Genomic DNA, 26,632 nt, shown 5'->3' on the forward strand with positions numbered 1-26,632 from the left:
TGTGCCTGTGTGTTTGCATGTGCATGCATGTGTCTACTGTGTGTGTGTATGTGTCATACGTCTGATTACTGTGAATGTATGTGTGTGTGTGTGAATATCTGTGCACATGAGTGCATATGGAATGGGTTAACATGACCCCTGGAGGCAAACATATGCAAAAATTGGTCATCCTAGGCCCTACTGTTCTCAAGATATTCACAGAAAACTCTGTTGGTGTACGGTCACTAAATGTACACATAAATGAATTTATTGTATGGCCCCCCATAAACCAAAGTCCACAAAACTTGGCATGCATTCAGAGGGTGTCAAAATTATCCTACACTATCAATTTCGTGCAGTTTTGACCATGTCAGCCAGAGATATTGTGATTACAACACCTAATTTTTTGCTTTGCTTTAATTTTTAACTAGGTGGCGCTATACATGAATTGAGTGGTAATGGGATGGGTTGACATGGCCCCTTAAGACCAACATAGAAAAAAAAGGTGGTCCTCCTAAACCCTACGGTTCTCGAGATATTCACAGAAAACTGTTTTCGCCCTACCCTCCTTTCGGGGGGTCCAGTCCAGCCGGGGGGCTACAGATCAACAACGAAAAACAATGGTTCCATGCTATCCTTGTGGGGCTACATGCCCACCAAGTTTCGTGCACCCCAGTCTTTCAGTGTCCCGGGAATCCTTGACAGAAAATTGTCCATGCGAAAAAAGAAAAAAAAAAGAACAAATCTGACTAAACCTATATGACCTTTGCTGCGCGGCGGTCATAATAACAGAAGCGCTATGTCATAAACGTTTATGACTTGTTTATGACACATTCGTGACAGTGTCATGTCACTCATGTCGATACTGTCAAGTAAAGTGTAACCGAATATGGTTACACTGATCTATTTTCAAGTGGCACCATGACAGTCAATCACCACTTGTTTCAACATAACAATCTCAAAGAGGAGCTTTATATGACTGCTGTATCAGTTTTCAGCTGGCAGTGAGTTTCAAAATAAGCTAGCTGTATTTTTAGGACAAAAACATGAAGCTGATGGAACACGATAAAGAAGACGGGTTCAGTGGAAATGAAATGAGGGGTTAGAGGAAATGGCTGAGTTTGTCCTGCGCCTCGCTGAGACGTTCAACGCGGCCCTGCAAGTCCTTGCGGCGGCGGCTGCTGTCCGAGACCTCGGACAAGGCTTTTTCCACGTCCACCCCATCAGTGAGACTTAACATCTCAGTGCACAACATCTCCGCTGACTTCTTCAAAAGGAAGTACTGGATCAGCATGGGGATCTGGTCCGCCTGGCGCTGAATCATTATCTGATTGGGAGATAGAGAGAGAGTACCAAGTAAGGTTAGTTGAGGTGCCTATCTTCCACAGCTGTTTTCACATAGCAGATAAACATAAAATACAATATTGTTATGCAATGTAATATTTAAAAAGTTCAACTTCAAGTATTCAAGTGCATCTTGTACCTCATAGTATGAATGTAACATTTTAGGGTACATGCTCATGGCTTCAGAACTAATAGCAGATGCCTCCAGAGAGATTGTGGCCTGCTTCAGGGAAACAAGACAATGTCACAAAAGGTCAAGTGAAATGTATGTATAGTACATTTCATACAACCTCAATGTGCTTCAAATTTAATATAATAATGATATTTGGTAACACTTTACTTGAAGGTATCAACCTAAGAGGTACATGACACTGTCATGACACATGAACCCTAACCTCTAACCCTAACTTGTCAGGACACTGTTATGTCACGCTTATGTAGACACTCTTATGTAGATACCTTCAGATAAAGTGTAACCTAATATTTGACAAAAAAATACAACTGATACATAACATGGCAAAACTAATTAAAAGGTTCTATATATATATACAGTAGAGATAACATATAAACATAGAGGTTAAAAGACAACAACAAAAGTTTTTTCCTCTGTATTTCTTTATTCCACCCAGTTTATGGTGCCACTTCTCTTCTTTGTGCTTGATGATATTTAAATGTCAATGAATTGATTAATTTAAATATTCCAAATGTCTCTTCTGCCACACCTGATTGGTGTGCACGGCCAGTGCACAAGAAGTACGGCACCCACGGCCGACTGTAAAGCTCACCAATTAGAGCTTTTATGTGCCCCTCAGGGACTATGCACACCCACCAGCCAGAGGTGGTATAATCAATAAGGATGAAATTAAAAAAAATTAAAAAAAAGTCAAAATTAACAAATTTAAAAACAAACTGACAAAATCAACTGTGCACCATTATTTGAATTGTGCAGCCCTACTATATACGAATAAACTGTGTTAGAACAGTATTGATAGTGGGATGCCAGTCAAGGACAGCTGGAATGAGTACAATTAGACTACCTTGCCACCAGAAAGTGGGTATGTGTAAGCATCTCTAAGAGCTAAACTACAGGATCATCAACATTTCTGGATTGCTGCTCACCGGGCTAATTGGGTTAGCATCCATGTCAGTCATGCTTGGTAGACCCACCACTGGCTTGTCCTGGTCAGAGTGTCGAGGGCGCTTAGCAGACTTGCGGCATGGGGATCTGCCTCTTTTGGATGGAGTTTGTGGTGTTTTGCTGAGATTTTCTTCAACACTAACATTCTGTTGCGGTGAAGGTGGCGGTACAAAATCATCTATAGTCTTGATGGTCTTGAAGAAGTTGCCATCCTGAGTATAGATCAGTTTCTCCATCTCAAACTGCTCCTGGATTCTTTTCTCCATTTTGGCCTCCTGTTTCGACTGGATTTTGTTTATTTTGTTCTGAGAATGCACACAAAATCCAGTGAAATTATTTATTTCATAGACTTGAACATATTTAAAAAATAACAGTAGGGAATAAAATAAATTCATGCCAATGATATAGTAAAACTATATGATAAGGATGAAGTTATTTAGTAAGAGTGACAAAATATAATTTCATTATTTCATTTTGATTCCAAACTTACTGTTGTGATACACTCCAGGAAAGGGTAGTTTCTGAAGCAGGATTTGGAGACCTCATTGAATTGCTTCTCAACTATTCCTGAAGAAAGCATGATACCTGTCATATGAGCTATGTCAACACTCCTCTGATACACTGACCAATTAAACTGGTTTGTTTGGGGCAATTCCACAGAAAATTTACTTTTTGTCACATCCACGCCAGTGAAGTGCCTTGGCATTTGTATGATGTGAATGATAATTCTTTTTTGTGCATTTTTTCTCATTTACATTCTTCAGCCAAAAATAGCAAATGCTCAAATTTCATGTAATCATTCAAATCATACCATACCATCACATTTTACTGGCGTTATGGATGTTACAAAAAACATAATTTTCCATGGAATTGCCCTTTGTCACTCATACAGTAGTTGAAGACTATTCAAAAGGCATTGTGGATCATTTAGATAAAAATGCACACCTCTGATGTCTCTCAAAGTTTGTAGTGCATCATTCTGTAGTTTCGCCACCGCATCCTGTGTGACCGTCTCAAACACATCATAGTTACTGAAACCAGGCAGCTCTTTTCCCCTGTGCTTCAGGTCATATTCCTTCACCACATTCTGTACCTTTTCACAAACTGTTTTTTGTAAAGCAGACCAAAGTAGCATTCATGCATAAAAACAATACTTCATGATATGAGAAGTACCACAATAAACAGAAGTACAATGCTAACAAATTAGTAGATGTAGATGTAGATGTGTCTTTGTTGATATTCTTTTGCTAGTAGCACTCACATGGAGTTTTACTGCGCTCAAGTTCATGTTTCCATTTCTGACAATGCTTCCGAAGAAGCGCAAAAAGGTTTTCCTTAGTGACAACTTTACCCTCTATTAATCGGTTGATCTTGTTGTTGAACTCAATCAGCAGCTGTGAAGAGACATTAACTTCTGTTGTTTGAGGCAAATCAATGCCATTTGGGAGGATAGTTTTAAAAATCATGCATTATAATCTTGCTATGGAGAGGTTATTTCATATACTATCACAAGTTATGTGCCTACTGTTAGGTGTTAAACTCACACGAGTAAGGAAGAGTCTCCTTTTTTGGGCATCAATGGGAGGACCCACTGGATACTGACTCAACAGTTCCCTTAAGTTGCACAGCTCCTTTTTAATTTGCTCCGACAGTGTTGGCAGAAAGTTCTACAAAACACACATACACAACACACACACAGACACAACCCCCCCATACACACACAAAAGAACAGAATCTAATTCAATTAAAACTCGCCTAGCTAGAACTAGCCTAGAAATCTAGACGCACCCTAGCGGCAGCAAATGTAATTTGCTGCCAGGGTAGTATAGCAACTCTCCGTTAGCTTGTGAGCTGGAAAAATGAAACTTTGATCAGGCCAATCACATCGTGTATAGAGTCGGTAGGCGGGCTTAAAATAATGATGGCAGAGTTGCGACGGTTCGGCGTGAATTCCTTGCTACTTGAAAACAAAGAAGATGGATGTAGCCAACTAGCTCTGCTGGTGGGAAAAAGCATGGGACTCATGAGTTGTAGCGCTATCCTATTGCGTGCAGAGGGAATTTGAAAGTCAACAGTATATCCCACCCCTCGGACTGTGTACTGTGAATGGTGAGTCCCCAGACCCTACAGTACATCTTGATGTGGGTCTGGCTCGAGAGGCTAATGAAAAATAATAAAATTCAGTAAAAACTGGAGATAAGTAATGTAGCTATACAGTAATCTTTAGCTATAGCTTTTGTTGAATAAAAGCATTTCACATCACAGGCCATCTCCTCTTTACCATCTCATAACCACTAGAGGGCATTAGAAGTGTTGTTAAAGGAGAAATCAGGCTGATTTTACATGGATCTTGATTGCTAGATGTCGCCGAGTACTGTCGATAGGAAAAACAATGACTAAAATTGGTGCTACCGAACTGGAGTAGCTACAGCTATTGGCCAATACTCCCAGTCAGCTACAATGCTAGGTCTGGGGGCATCATCTTAACAGACTCAAAATGTTCTGTGCAACATGAACAGGGCCCTTGTGTGACAAACGATGCGTTATCAACTCATTCATTGTGAAGAAACAGTTTGAAGTCAAAGTTGTTACTGTCACATACCTCAGTTTCCATCAGTCGCTTCCAGGAAAGCCCAAGAAAGTCTGTTGTCGAGCTATGCCGGCTTCGCAATGAAAACTTAATTGAGCAATTAATGGTTATGACCATATAATGACTATAAAACTACATGGATACGGTCCAAATTACGCCTAAGCCTGCACGTTACTGAAAGCTAGCTCTATTTTCCCGCTGAAGTATCGTGGGAATTCAGTTGTTGCAGGAAAAGGCAAACAGAGTAGTGTGCAGATGTGACAGTACAAACTTTGAGTTTAGACAGTTTCTTCACAGCTAATGAGTAGAAAATGCATTATTTTGTCACGTAAGGACTCTGTTCATATATTACAGACCTTTTAATGATATTTTGAGTCTGTTAAGAGGCACAAAGGGAATGTTTAGATGATGCCCCAGACCTAGCATTGTAGCTGACTGGGAGTACTGGCCATTAGCTGCAGCTACTCCAGTTCTGTAGCACCGATTTTGGTCGTTTTCCCTAACGACAGTACTCAGCAACGTCTAGCGATCAAGAAGATCCATTTTAAAAATCGTCCGGATCTCTCCTTTAAGGTGCAGTGGTTCTAAACTAAAGCTCTCATGTTAGCACTGAACTGAAATATAGACTCATAGTGTCCGGTTGACAAGCCCACTCTATTCTCGACATTGCGACCATGTAATTTCCTATTGACATGAAGCGCAGGTTATGGGCTGCACTCAGTTAAAACAAAACCATGTGGCTGCATTTGTTTTGTAAAAAGTCATAGAACTATTCTGATGACCTACATAAAACAGCATAAAAGAGTGTTACAGTCTGAAGTTGAAAACGGCTCAACCATTCAGATAGACAGACTTACTTTGATGCAGCCCACCAGGTCTTGGGTCAGTTTGATGGTAAGGCACTGGGTTGTGGCTTTTCCTTCATCAAGAAGACGCCTATGAGGCAGTCATGCAAAAATAATTTTACAAAAAAAGCAACAGAAATACTTTTACTGGCAAGCAGACCTGATGGACTGTATACCCATCATTATATTATTTATTCTACATAGATAGATAGATAGATAGATACTTTATTGATCCCCAAGGGGAAATTCAAGATTAGCATCAGCTTGCATCTTCGACAGGCACATCGACAAGTACAATCTGATTCAATCCCATTGGTCCAACATGATGCAGTCCATGGGAAGGACATGGTGTGAATATTTGAAGTGTAGGCCCGAGGTCACCATTTACCTGAAGTACTTGTGTTGGCTGAAGAAATCTCTCTCCATCCTGGTGGCCTCGGCTAGAGGAATCCCATCCTGAATTTGTTGCTGACCACGGCATTTCACAACTATGTAGCCTTTGCTCAGCGGAATGACCCGATTATCAACAATATCCAAAATGTTCTTTTCTGTGCCACAATCTACAAGGTCTGGCTTAGTCAAAATAGCTGTAAACACACATCAATGAAAACATTCAAATTGCATTCATTTGAACGGAATATTAATAACCAATGTAGAAATGTATTACCCAAAGTTCTTTTCCCATCTGGATCAACTTCCTGAGCCATTCTTAGAGCTTCAGTTGTTGCTATGTCAACATTGCATGGGACCACCACCAAGTTGATGGTTTCTTCATTTGCAATGAACCTGTGAATGAGCCTTTTAATCTTAAACAAACAAAATTAAGAGGGGTTAATATTATTTCATTTATGGTTCAATTAATAGAGACAAATACAATATCAGGCCAAACATGCAAGGATATAGATCAGGGCCTTCTGTGTGATTTATCAGTATTATTGAAAAAGGGCAAATTCTATCTATTCTATACTCTTATCTATTATATGATAAGAAATTACCACTACCTAAATAAGTTTTCTGCATGATCAGTCATATTTTACAAAAACTGTCGTAAACTGTCTGTAGGCAGCCCAGGCTCCGAAAACTGGAAAGAAACAAAGTGGGGGGCAGCCTGCCACCAAACAAAAACAAAACATACAATGTGCATACAATTTCTCTGGGAATACTGAAGGTAGGGGTGAGCTACATCTCTGATATGTTTCATTTGGTTAAAATATAATGTATGTTTTTTTTCACAAAATCGTCTGCTAATGAATGTAAATATAAACATAAACACAGACAAGCATGGTGTCCTGCAAAATCCCTGACTATGCCTTTAAGATAAGTGCTGCAAAATGCTGTATCATAACACACTAAACTTTCCAGCAAAAACAACATACATGATATTCATATTTGACTTCTATATCCTAGTCTTCTGTAACCACATGATACCAACATCTACATTCACAGATTTAACAACAAAAATCAGATTTCAGAAAATATTTAACATTTTATAAAGACATGACATTAAAATATATGTAAATTAATTGTTACTCCTCACCTGGTCTCCAATGTCATGAGGTTGTCCTTTAACAGGCACCCGGGCAATACCGGGTAAATCAATCAGAGTGAGGTCACACACTTCAGGACACATGATCTCTAGACTGATCAGCTCGTCACAGATCCCAACACCGTCTCCAGCCAGCTCATTCTGGGCTGATGGACACATCAAGCAAAACATCTTGTCTACAAGTGTCCCCAGCCATGTTAAGAGGGCCCCAATGTTACTCTTCAACTTTTCACCTTACCTTTGACGACATAATCCCCAACCTTAGCGGGGTCTTTGATGTCTTTAGTCTCATTTTTGTAGGAGATGGTGCCCTTCCACTCTGACAATCCCATGACCTTCCTCAACCTCAGCATCAGTGGGCACCGAGTCACAATACCTGAGGGAAACAGAGCCTCCTCTGATTGAACCATTTCTGATAAAAGTGCAGCAAAAAATTCCTGTCCACTATGTAATAAACAAGTGACAGTTCGTAAACTAGAATTGCATTTCCGAGGAACTGCAAGAGTGGGTTTGATCAGGTGCAGTTTGCCAAAAGGATTGCAACATTACCTCATTTTTTTTTAATCGGGCACATGGATCAAAAGTTATCTGCATTAACGCAACATCCAATAAGCCAAAACGCATAAATAACACGGTTGCTATGCTGGTTGCTAGGGTAATCATGCTGGTTGCTATGGTGTTAGGGTCACATTATAGTGGTGGTTACTAGGTTGTTGTTAGGTTCATTAGGATGGTTGCTAGGGTGTTGCTAGGGATGGTGGCTGCTATGCAAAATAACACAGTTGCTATGGTGGTTGCTGTGGTATTCATATTGGTTGCTATGGTGGTTGCAAGGTTGACATTTTTGAGGTGTTTGCTAGGTTGTTGCTAGGGTAATTAAGATGGTTGCTAGGGTGTTGCTAGGGTAATAAGGTGATTGGTAGGGTGTTGCTGGGAATGTGGTTGCTATGCAAAATAACACAGTTGCTATGGTGGTTGCTGTGGTATTCATATTGGTTGCTATGGTGGTTGCAAGGTTGACATTCTCGAGGTGTTTGCTAGGTTGTTGCTAGGGTAATTAATATGGTTGCTAGGGTATTGCTAGGGTAATAAGGTGATTGGTAGGGTTTTGCTGGGTTATTAAGGTGGTTGCTAGGGTGTTGCTAGGGTATATATTGTGGTTGCTATGCAAAACAATGTGTTTGCTAGGGTAATCATGTTGGTGCTATGGTGGTTGCTAGGGTCACATTATAGTGGTGGTTTCTAGGTTGTTGCTAGGGTTATTAGCATGGTTGCTAGGGTAATTAGGATGGTTGCTAGGGCATTGCTAGGATAAAAATGGTGGTTGCTAAGCAAAATAATGTGGTTGCTATGGTGGTTACTAGGGTAATAATTTTGGTTGTTATGGTGGTTGCCAGGTTCACATTATAGAGATGGTTGCTAGGTTGTTGCTAGGGTAACTAAGATGGTTGCTAGGGCGTTGCTAGGGTACATATGGTGGTTGCTATGCAAAATAACATGGTTGCTAGGGTAATCATGTTGGTTGCTATGGTGGTTGCTAAGTTGACATTAGAGGTGGTTGCTAGGTTGTTGCTAAGGAAATTATGATGGTTGCTAGGGTGTTGCTAGGGTATTAGTGGTTGCTATGCTAAATTACATGGTTGCTAGGGTTAAAGCCAATCAATGTGTATGCAAGTTAATGTATGCTGTCACATCATTTTTTAAAGCCAATCTAAGCCAATCCATGTGTATATAGGTCATGTACATGGTCTACAGCAGATCTACAAAGATTTATTTGACATGGATTGGCTTTAAAAAGAAATGGATTAGCATCTTTTTTACATGATCTTTACAACTGGTGCTGGCTAGGCATTGAACTGGGATTCATTCAAGTACAGTACCTCATTTTTGAAAATTAGACATACGAGTGAGTCACAAAAGTGACATGCACACACCTTCACAGACACAGGCGGTGTTTAGATAATAACGAAAACGATGCAAACAATGATATTTTTCTGCGTTTGACCCTGTCATTTAGATGCAAACGGAGAAGATGAGGTGATTCGTTGCTGCTATTTTCAGGATTATGATAGGCTAACGTGTACTTAAGCTTCTCGTTACACTGCCACCTACAGGTTTGGCATGCTCCTGAGGCATATACACGGGTCAATGTAAACGAAAACTTTTCTGAAAACTGACAGGTGTGCACAATGTTATTTTTGAAAATGGAGACGGTGAAATGTCTGTTTACACAGACAGCCCAGCTTCATAATTAGGCAGCTGCCAGAAGGCTTAGAACTCTGCCAGGTGCAAGCAATCAAGGCTTTAGCAGTTAGAGCTGTGATGTCATAATCGAAATTCAAATCCTGAGCATTCCACCATTCATTTCAATGGGGCCAAAAAATGACGATGGAACAGTGTCGATAGCTCAAACGCTCTAGGAGCAGTAGTCCGCACAAAAAGTGGGTAAACGAGAATAATAATAATAAATAAACTAAACTAAAGAAGAACAATAGTGGGCTTGCTCCGACTAACCCACTAATAAAAATACATGTATTCAACTTTTGTTTCTAAGTTGGATTTGGAATATTCCTTGAATGGCAACCTTCATCAAACCAAGACAAACCAGGGATAAACATTGCAAACATGAAAGCAAAATTGAGAAAGTACTTGCTGTTGTGCTGTGCTTATTCACCTTATTCCACCATGCCCATTTAAGAAATGTATTTTCTTCCTTCTTGTGTTCAATCTTCTGTTCGGCTAGTTCCAGCTAGCTTCATTGGGATAACACGGCAGAAGAGGATGGAGAGGGTAACTTGGGAGGAAATGTACTTCGCCACCCAAGGCTATTCACCTCTACAGAGTGGGTAGATTATATGCGGCGGTAGCCTCCCGTATCGTATGGAGATATATTTTAGAGACGGACTGGCCATTCTCAGCACAGTATGTCAATACATAGTTCATAATATATTTGTATAAAGTGCTTTCTTTATTTTTACCGAATACCCAAGGCATTATCTTACTGTCTAAACTGCTAAAACCAAAACACTTACTGCAGGGCCGTAGTACGGAAAGGTCCTAACTACCTAATCTTATCTGTTTGGTAACTGCTCCTAAGTCAGTGTTCTCCTAACTTCCGATAGCAAAGGTGTATAATAGAAATGTCCTAAGTCACCAAAATTCTAAATAAAAGTTCCTAACTTTAGGATGACCCATAAAATTTGATGCCAGTCATCTCGATAGAACTCTGTTAACTCAATGTATCGCAATGGATGTACTGCTCAACAGGGAGTTTGAACACAAAGTGGACAAAGATGCCCCCCCCCCTGTTTCGCGGAATAAGGTGAATAAGAACCTCTCTTAGTCTGGCAACATAGTCTCACCGCTGCCCCTGGGGAGAGCCACTCCAGACAGCGCCTCCAACACAGAGCTCTTTCCTGAACTCTGGTCTCCAATCACAGCTATTGCAGGCAGGGACAGATCCTTATCGATGCCCATTAGACGGAGGGAGTCGATAAGCTCTAAATATGGACGAACCTGCTCGCTGAAATGGCTATGGAGTACTCCCTCCATTTTTTTACTGAGATACATGTAAAGGGAAGAAACACTATTTAAACATATGGGTTAATTACAATGTATGCACTGATGTGTTGAATGGAACAGTTATGATGCATACTCCTCCTCTGGTGTCTCTTCAGCAGTTGCAAAGGGAGTTTGCTTACATATTTCCTCGTCATAAGGCACTACACTCCAGTTGTCCATTGTTCTTGATAAAGAATAGTCTGTATTAAAAAGAGAAACAGACACACATGTTGATTTATTAATATCCAAATTGAATCTATAGCTCATCTAACCTACGGGTCATTCCAAGTCAATTCAACCAGGGCCCACGCACTTAGGTCTCAAAAAATTCTGAAAAAATTACCAGGTGTACCTATGTTACCCTGGAGACACACTGTAAAATTACTTTTATGAAAGATCAATACTTTCCAAGATACAGCCAGTTCTACGGGGGGAGGGGGGTGTCGATTTTGTTCGCCCTTTTGTCAAAGTTCACAAGCCCATAGCCAAGAACTAAACCATGTACTGTAGGAATAGTATGTAGCAAAATCATCACGTTTGGTCTGGATCAGGGGTGTCAAACTCATTTTGGTTCAGGGGCCACATACAGCCCATCTGATCTCAAGTGGGCCGGACCAGTGAAATAATTGCAAAACATCCTTTGACAACTCCAAATCTCCAGCTTAGTTTTTTTCAGTAGGCTATGCTTTACCCTTCAGCCTACATTTGTAGCCTACATAATCACAAGGGATATATTAGATTATTACACATTTATTCAGAGAGGCCAATGAAATTGAAATAAAATGCATTTCACTCTCATAAACAACTGGTTTATTTTTATAGTTGAGTGGATAGGCCTACATTTTTACATCTGACCACCTGAACCAACTCACCACACTAAACTCAAGTGGGAGCTATGAAGAAATAGTCAGGTAGAACCCCAGGATAGGTGTGACATAAGGTACTAATGCAATATTTTTGCATAAATTGATAGTTTAGGGGGTGTAGACTCAGAATCTGACGGGTGCCGCTCCGGCACCTTTGAGCATTTTTTTTTAATGACCACGCCCCCTTTTTTGACCATAAAAAATAACTAGATGCTCTCCACAGAAAGACTTTTGATGTGTTCCACTGCATATTCTCTTGTTGGAAGAAGACTCTTTATTTTAGGATGGTCTCTTTTCTTGGTGAATAGCATTTATCTCAAGTTACTGAGGCTTTCAAAAGTCTTTCCATAGTAGAGGCAAGAAAGGAAATCCATTCCTGCCTTTATGCTCATCAGCTTCTACAGTACATCTGTAAAATTCTTCCAATCAAGATTCCTCTTGCGCATCAAATTGATTGCTGAGTTTTTTCCTTTGCCATATGGATATGACACACTGTCACAACCAAACAATACATGAACAGCCAACAAATCATAACATTTGTCTCCTAATTTGTCAGCCATAGCATTAATGTCAATTACTCTGGGCATCCATAGCCTACTTGTTAGGGAATCGGACTTGTGACTGAAGGGTGGCCAGTTCGATCCCCGACTGGTAGGAAAAATGAAGGTAGAGGGAGTGACTTAACAGCGCTCTCCCACATCCATATCCATGGATGAGGTGCCCTTGAGCGCCAGATCAAGGGCTGCCCACTGCTCCGGGTGTGTATGTGTACTCCTAGTATGCTCACTGCTCTAGGGTGTGTGTGTTTGAATGGGTGTTCACTGTTTGTGTGGGTATGTTGTACACTCCCCCACTCCCCCCTTGTACACTACCCCCGAATGGGTAAAATGCAGAGCACAAATTCCTTGTATCCGTGTCCCACATTTATTGGATTAGGGTTAAGGTTAGGCCTGAGGTGTGGGTTAGGGAACATAGGCATGCTCCCGTACTGGTATATGTAAGTATACTTGGGTAGCCGTGGCCTACTGGTTAGGGCTTCCGGCTTGAAACCAAAGGGCTGTCAGTTCGATCCCTGACCAGTAGGATGTGGTTGAAGAGCACTGCTCTCTCATGCCCACAACCCTGGTTGAAGTGCCCTTGAGCAAGGCACCTGACCCCTCACTCGCCACTGTAGCAAGTGAACACTAGTTTGTGCTTCACCTCATGTGTGCTCATTGTGTGCTTCACCTCACTGTGTGTTCACTAATTCATGGATGAGATAAATGCAGAGACCAAATTCCTTGTATATGCAAGTATACTTGGGCTATAAAATGTATTTAAATAAATTATATTTGTTGTTGTAATTCCAAATGATACGTCTCATTCCTTGCTGGAATATATGGAATACTGGAAGAAATCATTTTCTTGATTCGGTCCTCTCCTCCTGTAATCAACTTTGCAGTTTACTCTGTAATTAAGGGGGCAAATTCAAGGACTGTTATAGTTATGTAATGTGCTGATTAACTGGCAAGTACCTCATAACTCAGACTAGTTTGTATCAATCCTGGACTGTGGTGTCTGTTTTTAAAGCATTAAAAAATGTTAGGATGAAAAATATTGTTGTCTTTAATTCTGGGTGGAAATCCAAGGACAGTTATAATTATTGTGCTTACTACCTGGGAAGTACCTCACAACATTGCTGTCTGAAATTCAGCGACTGATTCAAGGGAAATTAAAGCTAAGGTGCTAACTAACCCGCAAGTTGGTGAACTAGGGTACATCCGACTTGCTATAATATTCATATTAAAATGAATTACTATTGAATGATTGTATTCCTGTATGTATTAAGCTACATGGCAGTTCAATAATTTATTTAATTTAATACCAAACATGACACGATTTAGAGGTATAAGCTATTATGCCGCAAAAAGGAACCTAATTTGACCTTAAAGGAACTGTATGTAAGATTGTGGCCAAAACTGGTACTACAATCACTTTCAATTACTGTAGAGCGGTGTATCCCCTTCCCATCCCCTCTGACTGGCAGAGCTGGCAACCCGGATGCCAAAACACTACTGACTTTGTGATTAGTAGATAGGTGGAGGGTGACGCATCAGGCCAAAACACCACATAACAACATCAACATCAGTTGAGGGCTGCAACTTCACTTTTTAAATGACAATATCCTGGCCGGACTACTGTTGTCAGTGATATAAGTATTTGAAATAAACATGATTTCTTAATGTCTAGTGACATATCAGGGCCATTTTATGATTAATTGAAATACATTTCTTACATACGGTTCCTTTAAAGGTCACTTTGCAAAAGGTATTCTGTTCTCTGGAGAGACCTAAACTATTTTTTCTACTTTTTTATGGTCTAAGCTGATTTCTGTATGAAAATAGCTTTAATTTGATACCATACATGATGGGTTTATATGTTAATGTCTATTTAGATGATTTTATATGATTAAAAAAGGGGTGTGGCAGCTGATGCCATTTTAAAGAAAATGCTCAAGGGTGCCGGAGCGGCACCCCCTGACCTATCAATTTATGCAAAAAAATTGCATTAGTACCTTATGTCACACTTAAGCCCAAATTCCACAAAGTTCTACCTGACTAAAAGTTAATATCCTGCCTTAAAAATGTAAATGTGCAAATGTATGAAAAATAAAATGAATTTAACAAACATAAGTTAGCAGTGCATGAGCAATACGATCAACTGATACGATTAGGTTACATCAGATCAAATAATTTTGTAGGCTAGGTGGCGGTGCTGTGTAATAGGCTATCCACTACTGGTCTGCCTTTTTTCTCCAAGAACTGTCCAATTTCCTCTCGTAGTTCAAAGAAACGCTTGAGTACGGCACCTCGGCTTAACCACCGTACTACAGCGTGGTATGGTAAGCCAGACAGAATGCCATTATCACTAAGAAAACAGTCAAACTGACGGTGAGTCAGACCTCGCGACCTGATTAAATTTACAGTTTGCACAACCACACTTTAACATGATCCAAGTTTAGTGTTTTACAACACAACACTTCCTGTGTTGCAAAATACAATAAAATGCCCAAACATCTTGTCCTCCGTTTGCAGGCTGCACTTTGTCTCTAAATTTTGTCGCAACGCCTGCTTTTCTCCCGACAATGTAGCCAAACTGACAGCACAGGACCAGTCAACTCCGAACTTTTTTTTTGTTTTTTGGCTGCGCCTAGCGGCTGAATTGAGCATTTCGGTTATTTCTTTGAAAATTCATAACTCCTCACAGGAATGGGCTAGAGATTTTTTTTTTTGTTGACATCGTCAGAAATGTATTCTCTACAAGTCTGGGCTGGATTAAACCATCTAGCGGGCCGCATCCGGCCCGCGGGCCGTATGTTTGACACCCCTGGTCTGGATGATCCTGCATGTTCAAAGCTGTCCCTCAAAGTTGATAAAAATTTTATTGGAGTTTTTGGCTGGGCTCTGTTTAGGCCTTCAGAAGACATATTTGTACATGTACAACATAGGCTCTTGATTTATTTTCCTTATTGAGATAAGTAGAAACACTCTCACAAAAAGCAATGAACCGAAAATAAATTCCTTCAGGGTCTGAACAGCAGACCTCACAAGTCTGAAAAATCATTTTGGTTCTCATTTTCAGAGCACCCTAACACCTTGTGGGAATATTAAGATTTTTTTTATATTTGTTTCTTTAATTTCTATGATCCCTTCTTTTTAAAGACACCAATTTGACTTATGCAAATCTTTCTTTTTTATTTTCCACCCTGAACATGGGCAAAATGCACCATTCAGATCAATATGTTTTATATAGAGTTACCACAGTGCCACCTGTGGTTGTATAGAGTAACCTGTGGCCAATTCATAGTCAACGCCATTGAACACTGGGGCTCCAGCTCGGAGCGCCAGTCGGCTCTGACCATGTGCCAAGTTCCAAAGCTGGAAATGACGCATGGACCAACGTCGATTTTGTTTGGACATTCTGTAAAAAGAGAGTCGTCCTCCAGTTCAGAGGGTGGCAATAATGCACATACCTTGCTTGCCACATAACAAGAAGAAGAAAAAGTTGCTCGGGAACGTGTGTGAAGTCCGAGACGGACTGGAGCCCAACACGGACATTCGTGCACAGAGCTGGTTCCAAATAGCCTGGAAAATCCAGACCCTGGTAATCTAGAAAGATTAAGGGTCTGGCCACGAACAATGTAATGGCCCAACTCGAGGGGCGGCAACAAGCATACATTTAAAAATCTCACTGCACGAAATTGGATAACACTAGACCATGTTTACTCTGAATGATTTCGGACTTCGACGCAATCGGATAACACTATGACCAATGTGTACTGTCCTCCAACGTTGCAGCGCTGTCTTCATCAGTTTAGCTGGTTCCCCGGAATGCAAGGGGAAAAAGTAATGTGCATCAGTGCTCATTGCCAGAGTGTCTCACAGAGACAATTCCATTGGATTTCCAGGGTAGGTTCCAAATGCTCCATGCTGGTGATGGTTGAGAGAGAGAATCGGCAAAAGCCAAACTCATCACTCAATCAGCTCGTCATGTAGGGGAGTAGCATTGATCATTTTCAGGGGTGACCTCCACCACGTTCATTTCAGCCTTGGTAGTTAGTGTTGCTATGCGAGAGTCGCTCCATGGCAAGAAATACTGAATTCTATCTTGTGTCATTTGGCACAACAAAGCCAATCCCAAGCTTTTCCTCCACAACATCAGAAGCCTTTGTACTTCGCTTAACCAGGTTCCACAGAGCAGATGCTTTTGCAAAAACAGCCCTCGACATTGTTTTGTAGCGTTTTTCAGTTACTTTTTCCGTATCTTTGGTCACTAGATTCAAGGTGTGGGCCATGCACCTTCTGTGAGGGGGGAGAGAGGGATAATCCAGACCTGAGAGAGGCTCAGGCTCCATCTGGTCATCTTCATCTGAGCTCTCATTGGCGGCAACAAAGGCTGACACTGGTTCATTGTCATCTTCACTTTCAGTTTCATCAAAGTGAACAACTGTCTCTGGCACTTCAGTATCAACAACATCCATCCCAAAACAGTTGAACGCTTTGACACAATTTGCAGCATTGTCTGTTACTGTACACACAACCTTGTTGTGGATTTTGAATTCTTTATTTACATCTGACAATAATCTTGCCAACACATCATGTGTATTTGCTCCTTTAATCCGCCAACATGCCAGTACTGCAGAGTATCTCTTAGACACATAAGTTTTGTTTAGCTAGTGGATAGTGATGCCTATAAATGCTTTGTTCACAGCTGACCAGCAATCTGCTGTTGTGCACACAGCATCGATCTCAGACAGTTCAGTTTTAAGTTAATGTTTTCTTTAAATTTCTTATTTAACAGTGTCTGTACTTGTTTTCTGGATGGCACCTTTCTGGATGGCTGCAACCCCTTAATTAAGTTTATGAACGCTGGGCTTTCCACTTTACTCAAAGGCTGCAGGTCTCCAACAATAAACTGCACCACCAGGTTGTCCAGCTGCGGCTAGGAGATGACAACGGAGCCGCTACTGTACACAGTTATTGGAATTTGGGTCGAGGATCTGTCCTGACTGTCTTTTGTTTTTTTAGCTGCTTGCACATACCTTGAGAGGCTAGCCGAGTGCTTTAGTTCTATATGTCGTTTCAGATTTGCTTTGGATGTTACGTGCAGATTTTCTTACTGAAAGCCGGCGGGCAAAGTTTGCAGAGAAATGTAAGATTGTTCCCATCATCCTCACTGACCACCTTATCATAAAACTGTTTTAAGTGATCATACTGCTCTTTTGTCGCCTCCATGCTGCTGTGGCTTTCACGCTGCATTTTGTTTTGATGACGCATGCGGCGGTATGACACTGGTGGGTGGTGTTGCCAGAATGGGGGTTTTTTCCGCTACATATTAAGGCCTGTTTACGGTGTGTTTTAGCCAGGGTTTCGCCTGGAGGGCTCTATAGAAATCTGGCACCCTATTGAACGAAGTTAAACTGAGAGAACGTGCCGTTCACATACCTAGCGTTCATGTGCTTCGGAAAAACCTTTCTCAGAGTGAAAACATCATCATTCCGCGTCATTCACGTCACTTAATGTGTGAGTCAGAGGTCGGAAACTGGGGCTAGATTTTGAACAGAGTTGCCCAGTTAGGGGCTCGTCATCACTTTTGTCGTCACGTTGTAGTTCGTTTGTAGTCCATGTGGCCTTTCATGTCCAACAGTTTTAATGTGAACTTGGGAATTTGCCCTTTTTATCACTTGAAAAGCTGCATATCTTTCTTTCACGAGCATCTTACACTATATTTTAAGCAAATACAGTTGTTTGTTTAGGATTAGTGAGTATATGTTTTAACCTTTGTTGTGGCATCCGTGTTTGTCACACATTCGCACTTGAACACTTGCTGTCGGAAAAACAAAGTAGCCATGGGGGCGGTCCTTGTCATTCCGAGGTGCTCTGAATGCACCCATACACCAGAATGAACAAGTTCACAATAACGTTCATCAGGCAGTAATACAGTATGTTCAATTCACGTTCGCCCAAAATATGAACGAATTCATGAACTATCGTTCAATGAACGTGTTCAGGCACAACACTGCCCAAACCTTTTACCTCACCAGTAATAACACAGATAAACAGCCATGACATTGCATCACACAAGTCAGACTTTGTTTACCACTGTTACATGAAAAGAGCTGAATTCTCTGAAACACTGTTTCACTTTTGCTTTTGACCATCCACATGCCATTATCCTGCCAATGTTTAACTAACCATCTACAAGCCATTATCCTGCCAATGTTTAACTAACCATCTACAAGCCATTACCCTGCCAATGTTTGCACAGTTTGTTTCCTTTTTTACCATTTGCACCCTTTGTTCACTGACAGAGGGTGACTTATTGTAAGTGTATATTATCAATAAACCAGTCATTCTTTAGCTGTTTGGAACCCCTAAAATACCCCTTTTTTAACTTAACGCCGGCACTTTTTTTGGGGGGGAGGGGTTTCAGCCGTAGAACTAACTCCAACCACTGCTTTTTTATTTTTTTATTTTTTTTTAAATGATGCAGAATTTGGGATTAGTTAGCATATCTGGGGTAGAGACCTAAACTCTAAATGCTAAATTGCTAAATTCTGACAAAATTCAATGGAGGTTATTGGGCTAACTTACTCCCGGAAGTTCCGGGAGTCTCCCGCATATTGATAACGGCTCCCTGACGCCCGCAAATTAGATAAAATCTCCCGGAATCTAGAGCGAGCGATCAAGAGCGTGCACGCGAGAGGGAGACCTAAAATCGCGTGTGCATCTGAGTGTAGCGCGCACACGACAGGGGAGAGAGAGAGGGGTGGTGCGTGTGTGTCTGAGCGCATCCAAGACAGAGAGCATCCTGATTGGCCGGTTTCGCTAAATCAACCAATCAGTTTTCAGTGTAGGCGGGCTTTTTATCTCTTTTCTCCCGAACTAAATCCATGGAAGTATTATATATAACTGGAGAGAGTGACTAAGTCCCGCCCTCCATACAAATGAATGGTGGAGGCTAGGCTAGTAAATCCGGCCAATTCATAGTCAACGCCCTCTTGAACACTGGGGTTCGGATCCAGCGCCAGTCGGCTCTGACCATGCGCCAAGTTACAAAGCTGGAAATGACGCATGGACCAACGTCGATTTTTATTGGATATTCTGTGAAAAGAGAGTCGTCCTCCAGTAAGAGGGTGGCGATAATGCACATAAAGTCCTTGCCTCATAACAAGAAGAAGAAAAAGTTGCTCGGGAACGCGCATGGAGTCCGAGTGGAGTCGCCCTGAAGCGCAACTTAATTTCATTGGATTACACAGCGGCTCTAACTAAGAGCGGTCTGCCTGCTGTCCTGCTGTAAATATGCATTCGAATATGATGTGAAATATCCGTAGTCGAACTATAAATAAACTATTCGGTTTTTAGTGCCAAGTGTAGTGCATTTTTACAGTCTATGATTAGTTTGCTTTTTATTTTATTGTTTGCCATCTCATAGCGGGTGCTCTAAACGTATTCTAGCGTTGGCCCAATCAAGCCAATAATAGCCAGTAGCCACAATAAGGACTGGAGCCAGAGCCCTCAATAGCCACCCTGTTTTGAAAATAATATTGAAGATATTGTAAACTGTAAAGTTTCGTGTAGTTGAAAAAGTGTTGGAATTTCCAGCTGTTTATTGCAAGACAAGGCCTTTCCTTCATTCATTGAACGTGCGCTGTGCTCTAATGGAAACCTTATTGCATAGCGAAGTAGCCTAAATTGAGTTTTTTTTAATTATGCATGGTTTACTTTTTATTAAATTCGTAGGCTGGAATGCCTCGCGGCAATAATTGTGTTTAAATGTAGTAGCCTAATGCTTCAGCCTCTGGCAAGCTCCAAAGGGGGCGGCTATAGGTTGAGAGCAACGTGTTGGAGACCCATGGTGTAACGAGACAAGGTCTTTATGCCGCTGTTGTGTAATTTATTGTCTTTAATCATGTTTAGGCTATGTTTGTTCGTGACAAACAACAACGAAACAAGATCAATACAATTTTCTTTTTGTTTATTTGTCATATGATGGATAAACAACCATAATATGCACGTCTTCTCATAGGATCCTCAAGAAATACGCACTGAATAACGTTTGCCTGTAGCCGCCGGATAGGTACCCGCCCACCAACATGTACGCGCATGAGAGCTCGTGCCCAACACGGATTTTCGTGCATGGAGCTGGTTCCAAATGCTCCATGCAGCGCCATTTTTGAAAATGGCGTATGCTAACATGCCGAATCTAATCTGCACGCTCTTGACCCCCTGACTAAATCAGTTCAGTGTATCTAGGAACAGGAGAGTCACGGCAGAGTCAGTGCCCCCAAAAAAGGAAAATGTAAGACCCATTTCAAAGTGTACCCTTGTTTATAAGAGTAAAAAATAATGATAGGCCTAGTCTTGCATGCTGCACTGTTTGTAACAGTGTTAGCATTGCCCATGGTGGGTTAAATGATTGCAAAAAACATGTTGAGGTGAGTTTAACTAGTGTCAATTCATGTGCATAATCAGGCCTATACTAGATGGCTAGTTGCCAAGGCTACATGAAAAGACCAAACTGCAAGATCTATTTTATTTTCACAATTACTATCTATAGGCCTTCCTTATAGATAGATAGATAGATAGATACTTTATTGATCCCCAGGGGAAATTCAAGGTTTATTTGGTGTAGCTTACTGACTAGATATTATTGAATAAACATATTAATCTGTATTTCAGTATCTAAGTAGGCTAAAGTTTTTTTATTTTAATTTTTTTAGTATTGTTATTTATTTTATTTATTTATTTACTTTTTTTTTGGGGGGGGGGGGGGCTTCGTGATACCTCCCTGAAATGACTTTTTGCAGATTGGGATGTCTGGGTAAATGAACAAGGTTTGTGTTTAATAATGTGTAAGTGTTGAAGTAAAATGTATTTTTTCTCTGTTTCAGAGAATACATGCACATCATCTTCAAACAGTGTTTCCCATACATTGACTTATTTGTGGCGGCCCACAACAATATCAACACTGACCACCACACAATGATTTTCCATGTTGTACTATTTAAATGGGATGGAATTTGTTTATAGTAGAGCTATGTGCACCTTTGCACAGCCTCTCCTTGTATCTCAGCAACCTATATGCACGTTTAAAGAAAACATTAACAATCCTGCAGTTGTTGGCATAAAAGTCGACTGGCTAAATTGTGCTTAAATCTGCATCATAACCACCCTGCGCTAATTTATTAAAAGCTGTTGCATTCAAGTTAATTCTGCAAACCTACCACCACAAATAGAATTCAATTCTGTGGGAAACACTGTCAAAGATATATAGTTGACATTAGCAAAGAGAAAAAGGGCTACTGGGACTCCCTCCAGCAAGCATGCCACATTAGTGAACACATGGACTTCGCCTCAAGGTTCAGTTGATAAGGCCCATGTCAAATAATGTAGTCTAAGGGCTCCAGCTGTTGTTGAGCAAGAACCATTCAGAGAGTTGTTGAAGGATAATAATAATTACAGTGATTGAGGTTATGAGTGGGGTGGACCACATTGGCACTACCACTGACTGCTGGTCGGTCAGAAGGCGAAGCTTCATACTCTGTACTTTTGTACCTGCCTTAGCCATCGATGGAGTTCATTTTGCTCTGCACCCAAGATTTGAGGCCCAGTCCTACGGCAAGGTGTGTGTGTGTGTGTGTGATGTGTGCAACATGAATGGCAACCATCTATCTTTCAAATTGCCCCCATCCTCTCCTCAGGTACCCATGGACTCCTTGAATAACATTCAATCCATCCAAGACGTAGAAAATGAGGATTCGGAGGATCAGCCCTCATGCCTGCACCTGGCAACAGGCCAGAGAAGTCCTCAATCAACACACACACACATACACTTTACTATACCGGCTTAAACACATGCTCATGCCTGCACCTACAGCCAACCCAGAAGTGTCCTCAACCAGAACACACACACCATAGGTGCAGGTCAAGTCAGGTCATTGAGAATGTGCTGGCTCGTCTGGAAGTCTGAAGCAGCGGGACATTTATTTAGGTCATACAGGGGGAAACATTTACACACACTTTCCATTCACACACACACACACACACACTTCATCTCAAATGTGTGCCAAACAGACACAAGTGCCCAATATCTTTAACATCACTTTTATCCGTTGTTTGTTTGTTTCTCACCAAACATTGTTTACAGTTATCTGTGCATGGGCAAGCTGAGGACTTAACCCAGTCTCTGGCTGAACCTAGAGCCATCTTCACAGCTAAAAAATCCCTGGCAGTTACATCTTATCGTGTCCTAGTAAGCCTGCAACAGATAATCATGCTGTCATACTCTTACCATACTGTCAATGTTAATAATATAGTCTCTGTGTGTGTGTGTGTGTGTGTGTGCATGTGTGTGTGTGGAAGTAGAGGCTTGCCCATTTCTCAGGTCTGGTAAAGCGTGTTTTTATCTGAACTGATTGGCTGGAAAGGAGAGAAGGAGCAGATTATGTGGCACACTTGAGGTGGTAATTGATGTGTGTCCAGACACAGTTAGAGTAAACAGAAGTTCCTGTTTTATTTTAATATAATAACAGTGTAATGGAGCGGAAATATCCTATTTGTGCCACATATTGTCTAAAAATCAGCATTTAGGCTTGGTTCAGTCTACATGGCATTACATCAGCTAAATATGGCTTGAGAAGATAATAACTCAGGACTGTCATCATGACCACACATTTATGCTGATACCACCACATACAGTTTAAATTACTGTTTCTCTTAATCGTTTGTAACCAGCAAAATATTGAAATTGTCATTGGTGATGGCATGTTTAACGGACATAAAACATTTATTTTCTTCACTCTTGAAATTAATTTTATATTGTGTCATGTTTTATTTTTTCTTTCTTTTTTGTATGAGACCCAGTGTTTCCTCTATGTTGATTTGGTAGTGGCGGCCCCCCATGGTTTAATTTTCTTCCCCCACGGTATCAGAAATGGGGCAGACGCACAATAGTCGCAGTTGCCTTTCAAAATTCATTGTGCAGACCTGTTGTAGATTCTCCAAATATACAGCTCAATCACAACTGAAAATAATGCCTCATTGTGTGTGAATAGAGGTGAATACATATAACTGTTTGTGTTGCAGTGAAGTGGGGGGGGGGGGGGGGGGGGGGTTTCGGACAGGCCTGCCCCCACTGCTTAAAAAAATCCTAGAGGAAACACTGATGAGACCAAATATTTAAAACGGTTGATGACTAGTGTAAGGCTATATTTGATGCATTAAAAAAAAAATTGTCCCATATCCCTTCCCAGTCTAGTAATTATGTTAGGCTATATCTAGCCTAAATCTCTTTCAAATTTAGTCAGTTTACAGATAAATATTTAGCTGATAGTCACTGATACAAAGAGGTGACACATTTTATACAAGGAGAACTCAGTACCTTCTTAATAACTGGATTTGTAGCCTATGTCTGTTCCCTGGTAGTCTACCCCATAAGCACATGCTGACTGGAGCAATAAATAGCCTACAGGAGTCACAGTAAATTTGTTCCGGCCTGGGGGGAAATTCCGGATGATGCATCAATACCGTTTACCGTCTATGGTTTTTCCCATAGGAAACATCATCACCTCGTGTGGGAATAAGAGGTGGGAAAACTGGGGGAAGATTTTGCAAACGGAGTTGCCCAGTTGTTGGCTTGTCGTCACTTTTGTCGCCAAAAGTGCTTCATTTGTAGCCTAGTTATAATGTGAACTTGGCAATTTGCCGTTTATTGAAAGCTGCATAATATTCTTTCACAAGCGCCTTACACCATATCTTTAAGCAATACAGTTGTTTATTTAAGATTGGCGAGCGTATGTTTTAACCTTTGTTGCAGCATCCACAAGGGCGTAGGTTTGGTCTCAGCTTTGGTGGGGACACATCCCCAACTCCTGTTGTCACGATACCAACATTATTTTTTTCAAAACCAATAGTAAGTGAAGAATCTTGATTTCGATACTTTTGCGATTTTTTAAAATTTGATTTGGTTTGTGTGATTTGTGAGATCATTGACATCAGTGGCAATCATAGAAAGTGATGGTTATCATAGGTTTCTATTTCATATTTTGGAATTCATATAAACTTTATATTGTTAATTATTTATAGTATTTTATGATCTGCATAATTACTAATAGCTAAATATATTTAGTAATTTGAATACATCACATTGATATTTAAATTATTAGGCTACACTTGTCTTTAATATCATCACATTTGTGGTGTGTAGGCTAAATCTAATTGAGTGCCTGTCACTTTTGATTGTGAACGCAATTACCTTTCAGTCTTATGGTTTTAGGCTAGTGAAAAATAGTTTTCGCAAGTGCAAGGATATGTGGATTCAATTAATCATGTTTGCTATGTCATTAGATAAAATAAATGTTCAAAAAACTAGCAAGTCAAAGAAAATCTTTCTGGGATGAGATCATATAGAAGAGATATCTGGTGTCTCGCAATATTCATTTCTGACTATGAGTATGGAAATACACCATAGTTTATCTTTTATTGCGCAGGCTACATTCACAAATACATTAGCTTACATAAACAGAATATATGAACAGGAAAATATCTCGGATCCATTGTTTATGGCGACTGCAACAGTGAGTGATGGTGACTTCTATTCTGTGCTACAGCCTATGCGACTGTCCGTGCGGCACACCCTTATTCAATATGACTCCTAACTTTGGTTGAAAGATTACAGAAGCTAGGTTTGGCTGTGGCAGTATCCTGGGTAATATCCTAACAGCTAATGTTATTTTACACAGTAAAATCCGCATTTGAAAGCCTGGTCACCAGTTCGTATGGCTAGTTATTTTGCCTAGGCCTACTTACTATAGACTCATAATGAAAAAGCTTATGTCCCCGTTCTTCTTCTTGGGTGGCATAGCTGATCTACAAACCACAAAAAGGGGCAAACATGTGCATGCTGAAGGGCAAAGGGCATATCAAAATGTTTTACTCTGGCTTTTTATGGGTATTGGCAGACAGCCCTGGTAACTTACCGTTGTCGTTGACACACACGCTCGCTTGACTACCAGTGCAAAGTAGCCTGTCTGTGCTTTGACACTCACCGTGCGTGTAGCGTGCGTGTCAGATAACCCCCCCTTCGGTTTTTCAGCCAACCGACGACGTTTCTTGTACTGTCGTGCTGGCTGTCGGAATGATCAGCAGCACAAACGAGTTAGCTAAAATATTGGTGGGGACAATTTTGTCATCTTAAAATTTTGATTAGGACTAGTCCTTAGCGTCCCACCCTAAAAACAACGTAATCACGGGGCGGTCCCTGGTATTCCCAGATGGCCTGAACGCACTATAATCAGCTGTTCAGCAGCGTGTTACGGTAGTCGCGCTTTTCAGGGAAGAGTGACGCTGCTAGTCCATTTGTCCAGCGGCAGGAGGGTGGCACCGACATGATATGATTTGCAAACAGTCAACCTCTGCAGAGGTGAGCCTCCATTACAGGATCAATCCTTACTGTTAGCCTACATAAATTGTTGGCTTAGGCTACTCGGAAAAGTTCCCCACGCCACGCCATTGTGTACTACAGCAGCCAATTAAATGCGTGTAGCCTATTTCAGTGCGGGTTTTTTCCAATCAAATGACTCAAGATAGGTCTAAAATTCTATCTATTCACTACCGTAGATCCTAGAACATCACACCGCCTGATTATAACGGTATTGCTGCGTCATCGCACAAAGTTAGGTCTAGTGGAACTGCTGCCTTACGCCATGTCCTGGCTTCGGTAGGTAGGCTAGACCTACATAGCCCAAGTAAAGTAAGATAAAGGCTACTGTTACCTTTTACAGTGGTTTGTTTTTAGTCTGTCAGTCCGTCCCTACCGATGGCTTGGCTTACTGTAGGCTACAGATAAAGGGGGCAGCCTCGTTCACGCAGCATTACAGAGAGATGACGTTTAGGAAATGCTGTTTAGCCTAGGCTACTTTCGCTTTCTACCATCCACACCCTTACAGTCCTTGAGCCAGACCCCAGGCTACCATTTAGAAGGGGAATAGCCTAAGTCTCAGTGAGTTTTGACAAGGTAGGCCTATACCACCCTAGAATTAGAAAATATGTGATAGCATTGCATTTGGGGTAGCCAACTGTGTAGGTTACACTCAGTCACCAAAATGGAAAAACAAAAAGAAGAATTTTGAGTTAATCCAATGTTAGGATTTCTGTAGCCTACTTGAAATATATGCAAATTATTGCATTCATTAGATAATGGCTCATTTACAGGCTATAATAT

At 40.9% G+C, this 26,632-nt stretch overlaps 1 protein-coding gene across 5 annotated transcripts; it reads right to left on the bottom strand.

The window, feature by feature from the left end:
* Positions 1–210: 210 nt before the first annotated feature.
* On the bottom strand, positions 211–26,298 carry LOC143109060 (interferon-induced GTP-binding protein Mx1-like). 5 transcript variants are annotated; one of them, XM_076271633.1, is made up of 15 exons: positions 26,184–26,298; positions 11,098–11,203; positions 10,805–11,001; positions 7,681–7,818; positions 7,434–7,588; positions 6,564–6,702; positions 6,285–6,483; positions 5,909–5,987; positions 4,006–4,128; positions 3,813–3,855; positions 3,407–3,565; positions 2,952–3,028; positions 2,443–2,766; positions 1,463–1,546; positions 211–1,306 (listed from the first exon to the last, which is right to left on the bottom strand). In XM_076271633.1, exons 2-15 carry the CDS (start codon positions 11,181–11,183, stop codon positions 1,082–1,084), a joined length of 2,028 nt encoding a protein of 675 aa, XP_076127748.1. In that variant the 5' UTR covers positions 11,184–11,203; positions 26,184–26,298; the 3' UTR covers positions 211–1,081. The 5 variants fall into 5 exon arrangements, with proteins under 5 accessions (XP_076127748.1, XP_076127747.1, XP_076127746.1 ...); XM_076271632.1 differs by having other exon boundaries at positions 1,463–1,543; positions 3,723–3,855; positions 26,184–26,297; XM_076271631.1 differs by having other exon boundaries at positions 3,723–3,855; positions 26,184–26,297.
* Between the last annotated feature and the right edge of the window lie 334 nt (positions 26,299–26,632).

This window comes from Alosa pseudoharengus, unplaced genomic scaffold (assembly GCF_046254945.1).
Source record: "Alosa pseudoharengus isolate Yale_2024_CS ecotype anadromous, Long Island Sound unplaced genomic scaffold, YU_APseudo_1.1 YU_APseudo_1.1_scf_7, whole genome shotgun sequence".
Classification (NCBI taxonomy): domain Eukaryota; kingdom Metazoa; phylum Chordata; class Actinopteri; order Clupeiformes; family Clupeidae; genus Alosa; species Alosa pseudoharengus.

What these genes read in the sequence shown, in the direction of transcription:
- LOC143109060 (XM_076271631.1), bottom strand. Translation starts at nt 11,183, where the DNA reads ATGGACAACTGGAGTGTAGTGCCTTATGACGAGGAAATATGTAAGCAA. An exon ending in GAAGAGACACCAGAGGAGGA is followed by an intron (nt 11,002 to 11,097) that starts GTATGCATCATA and finishes CATGTATCTCAG; the next exon opens with TAAAAAAATGGAGGGAGTAC. An exon ending in CTCATGACATTGGAGACCAG is followed by an intron (nt 6,703 to 7,433) that starts GTGAGGAGTAAC and finishes TGTTTGTTTAAG; the next exon opens with ATTAAAAGGCTCATTCACAG.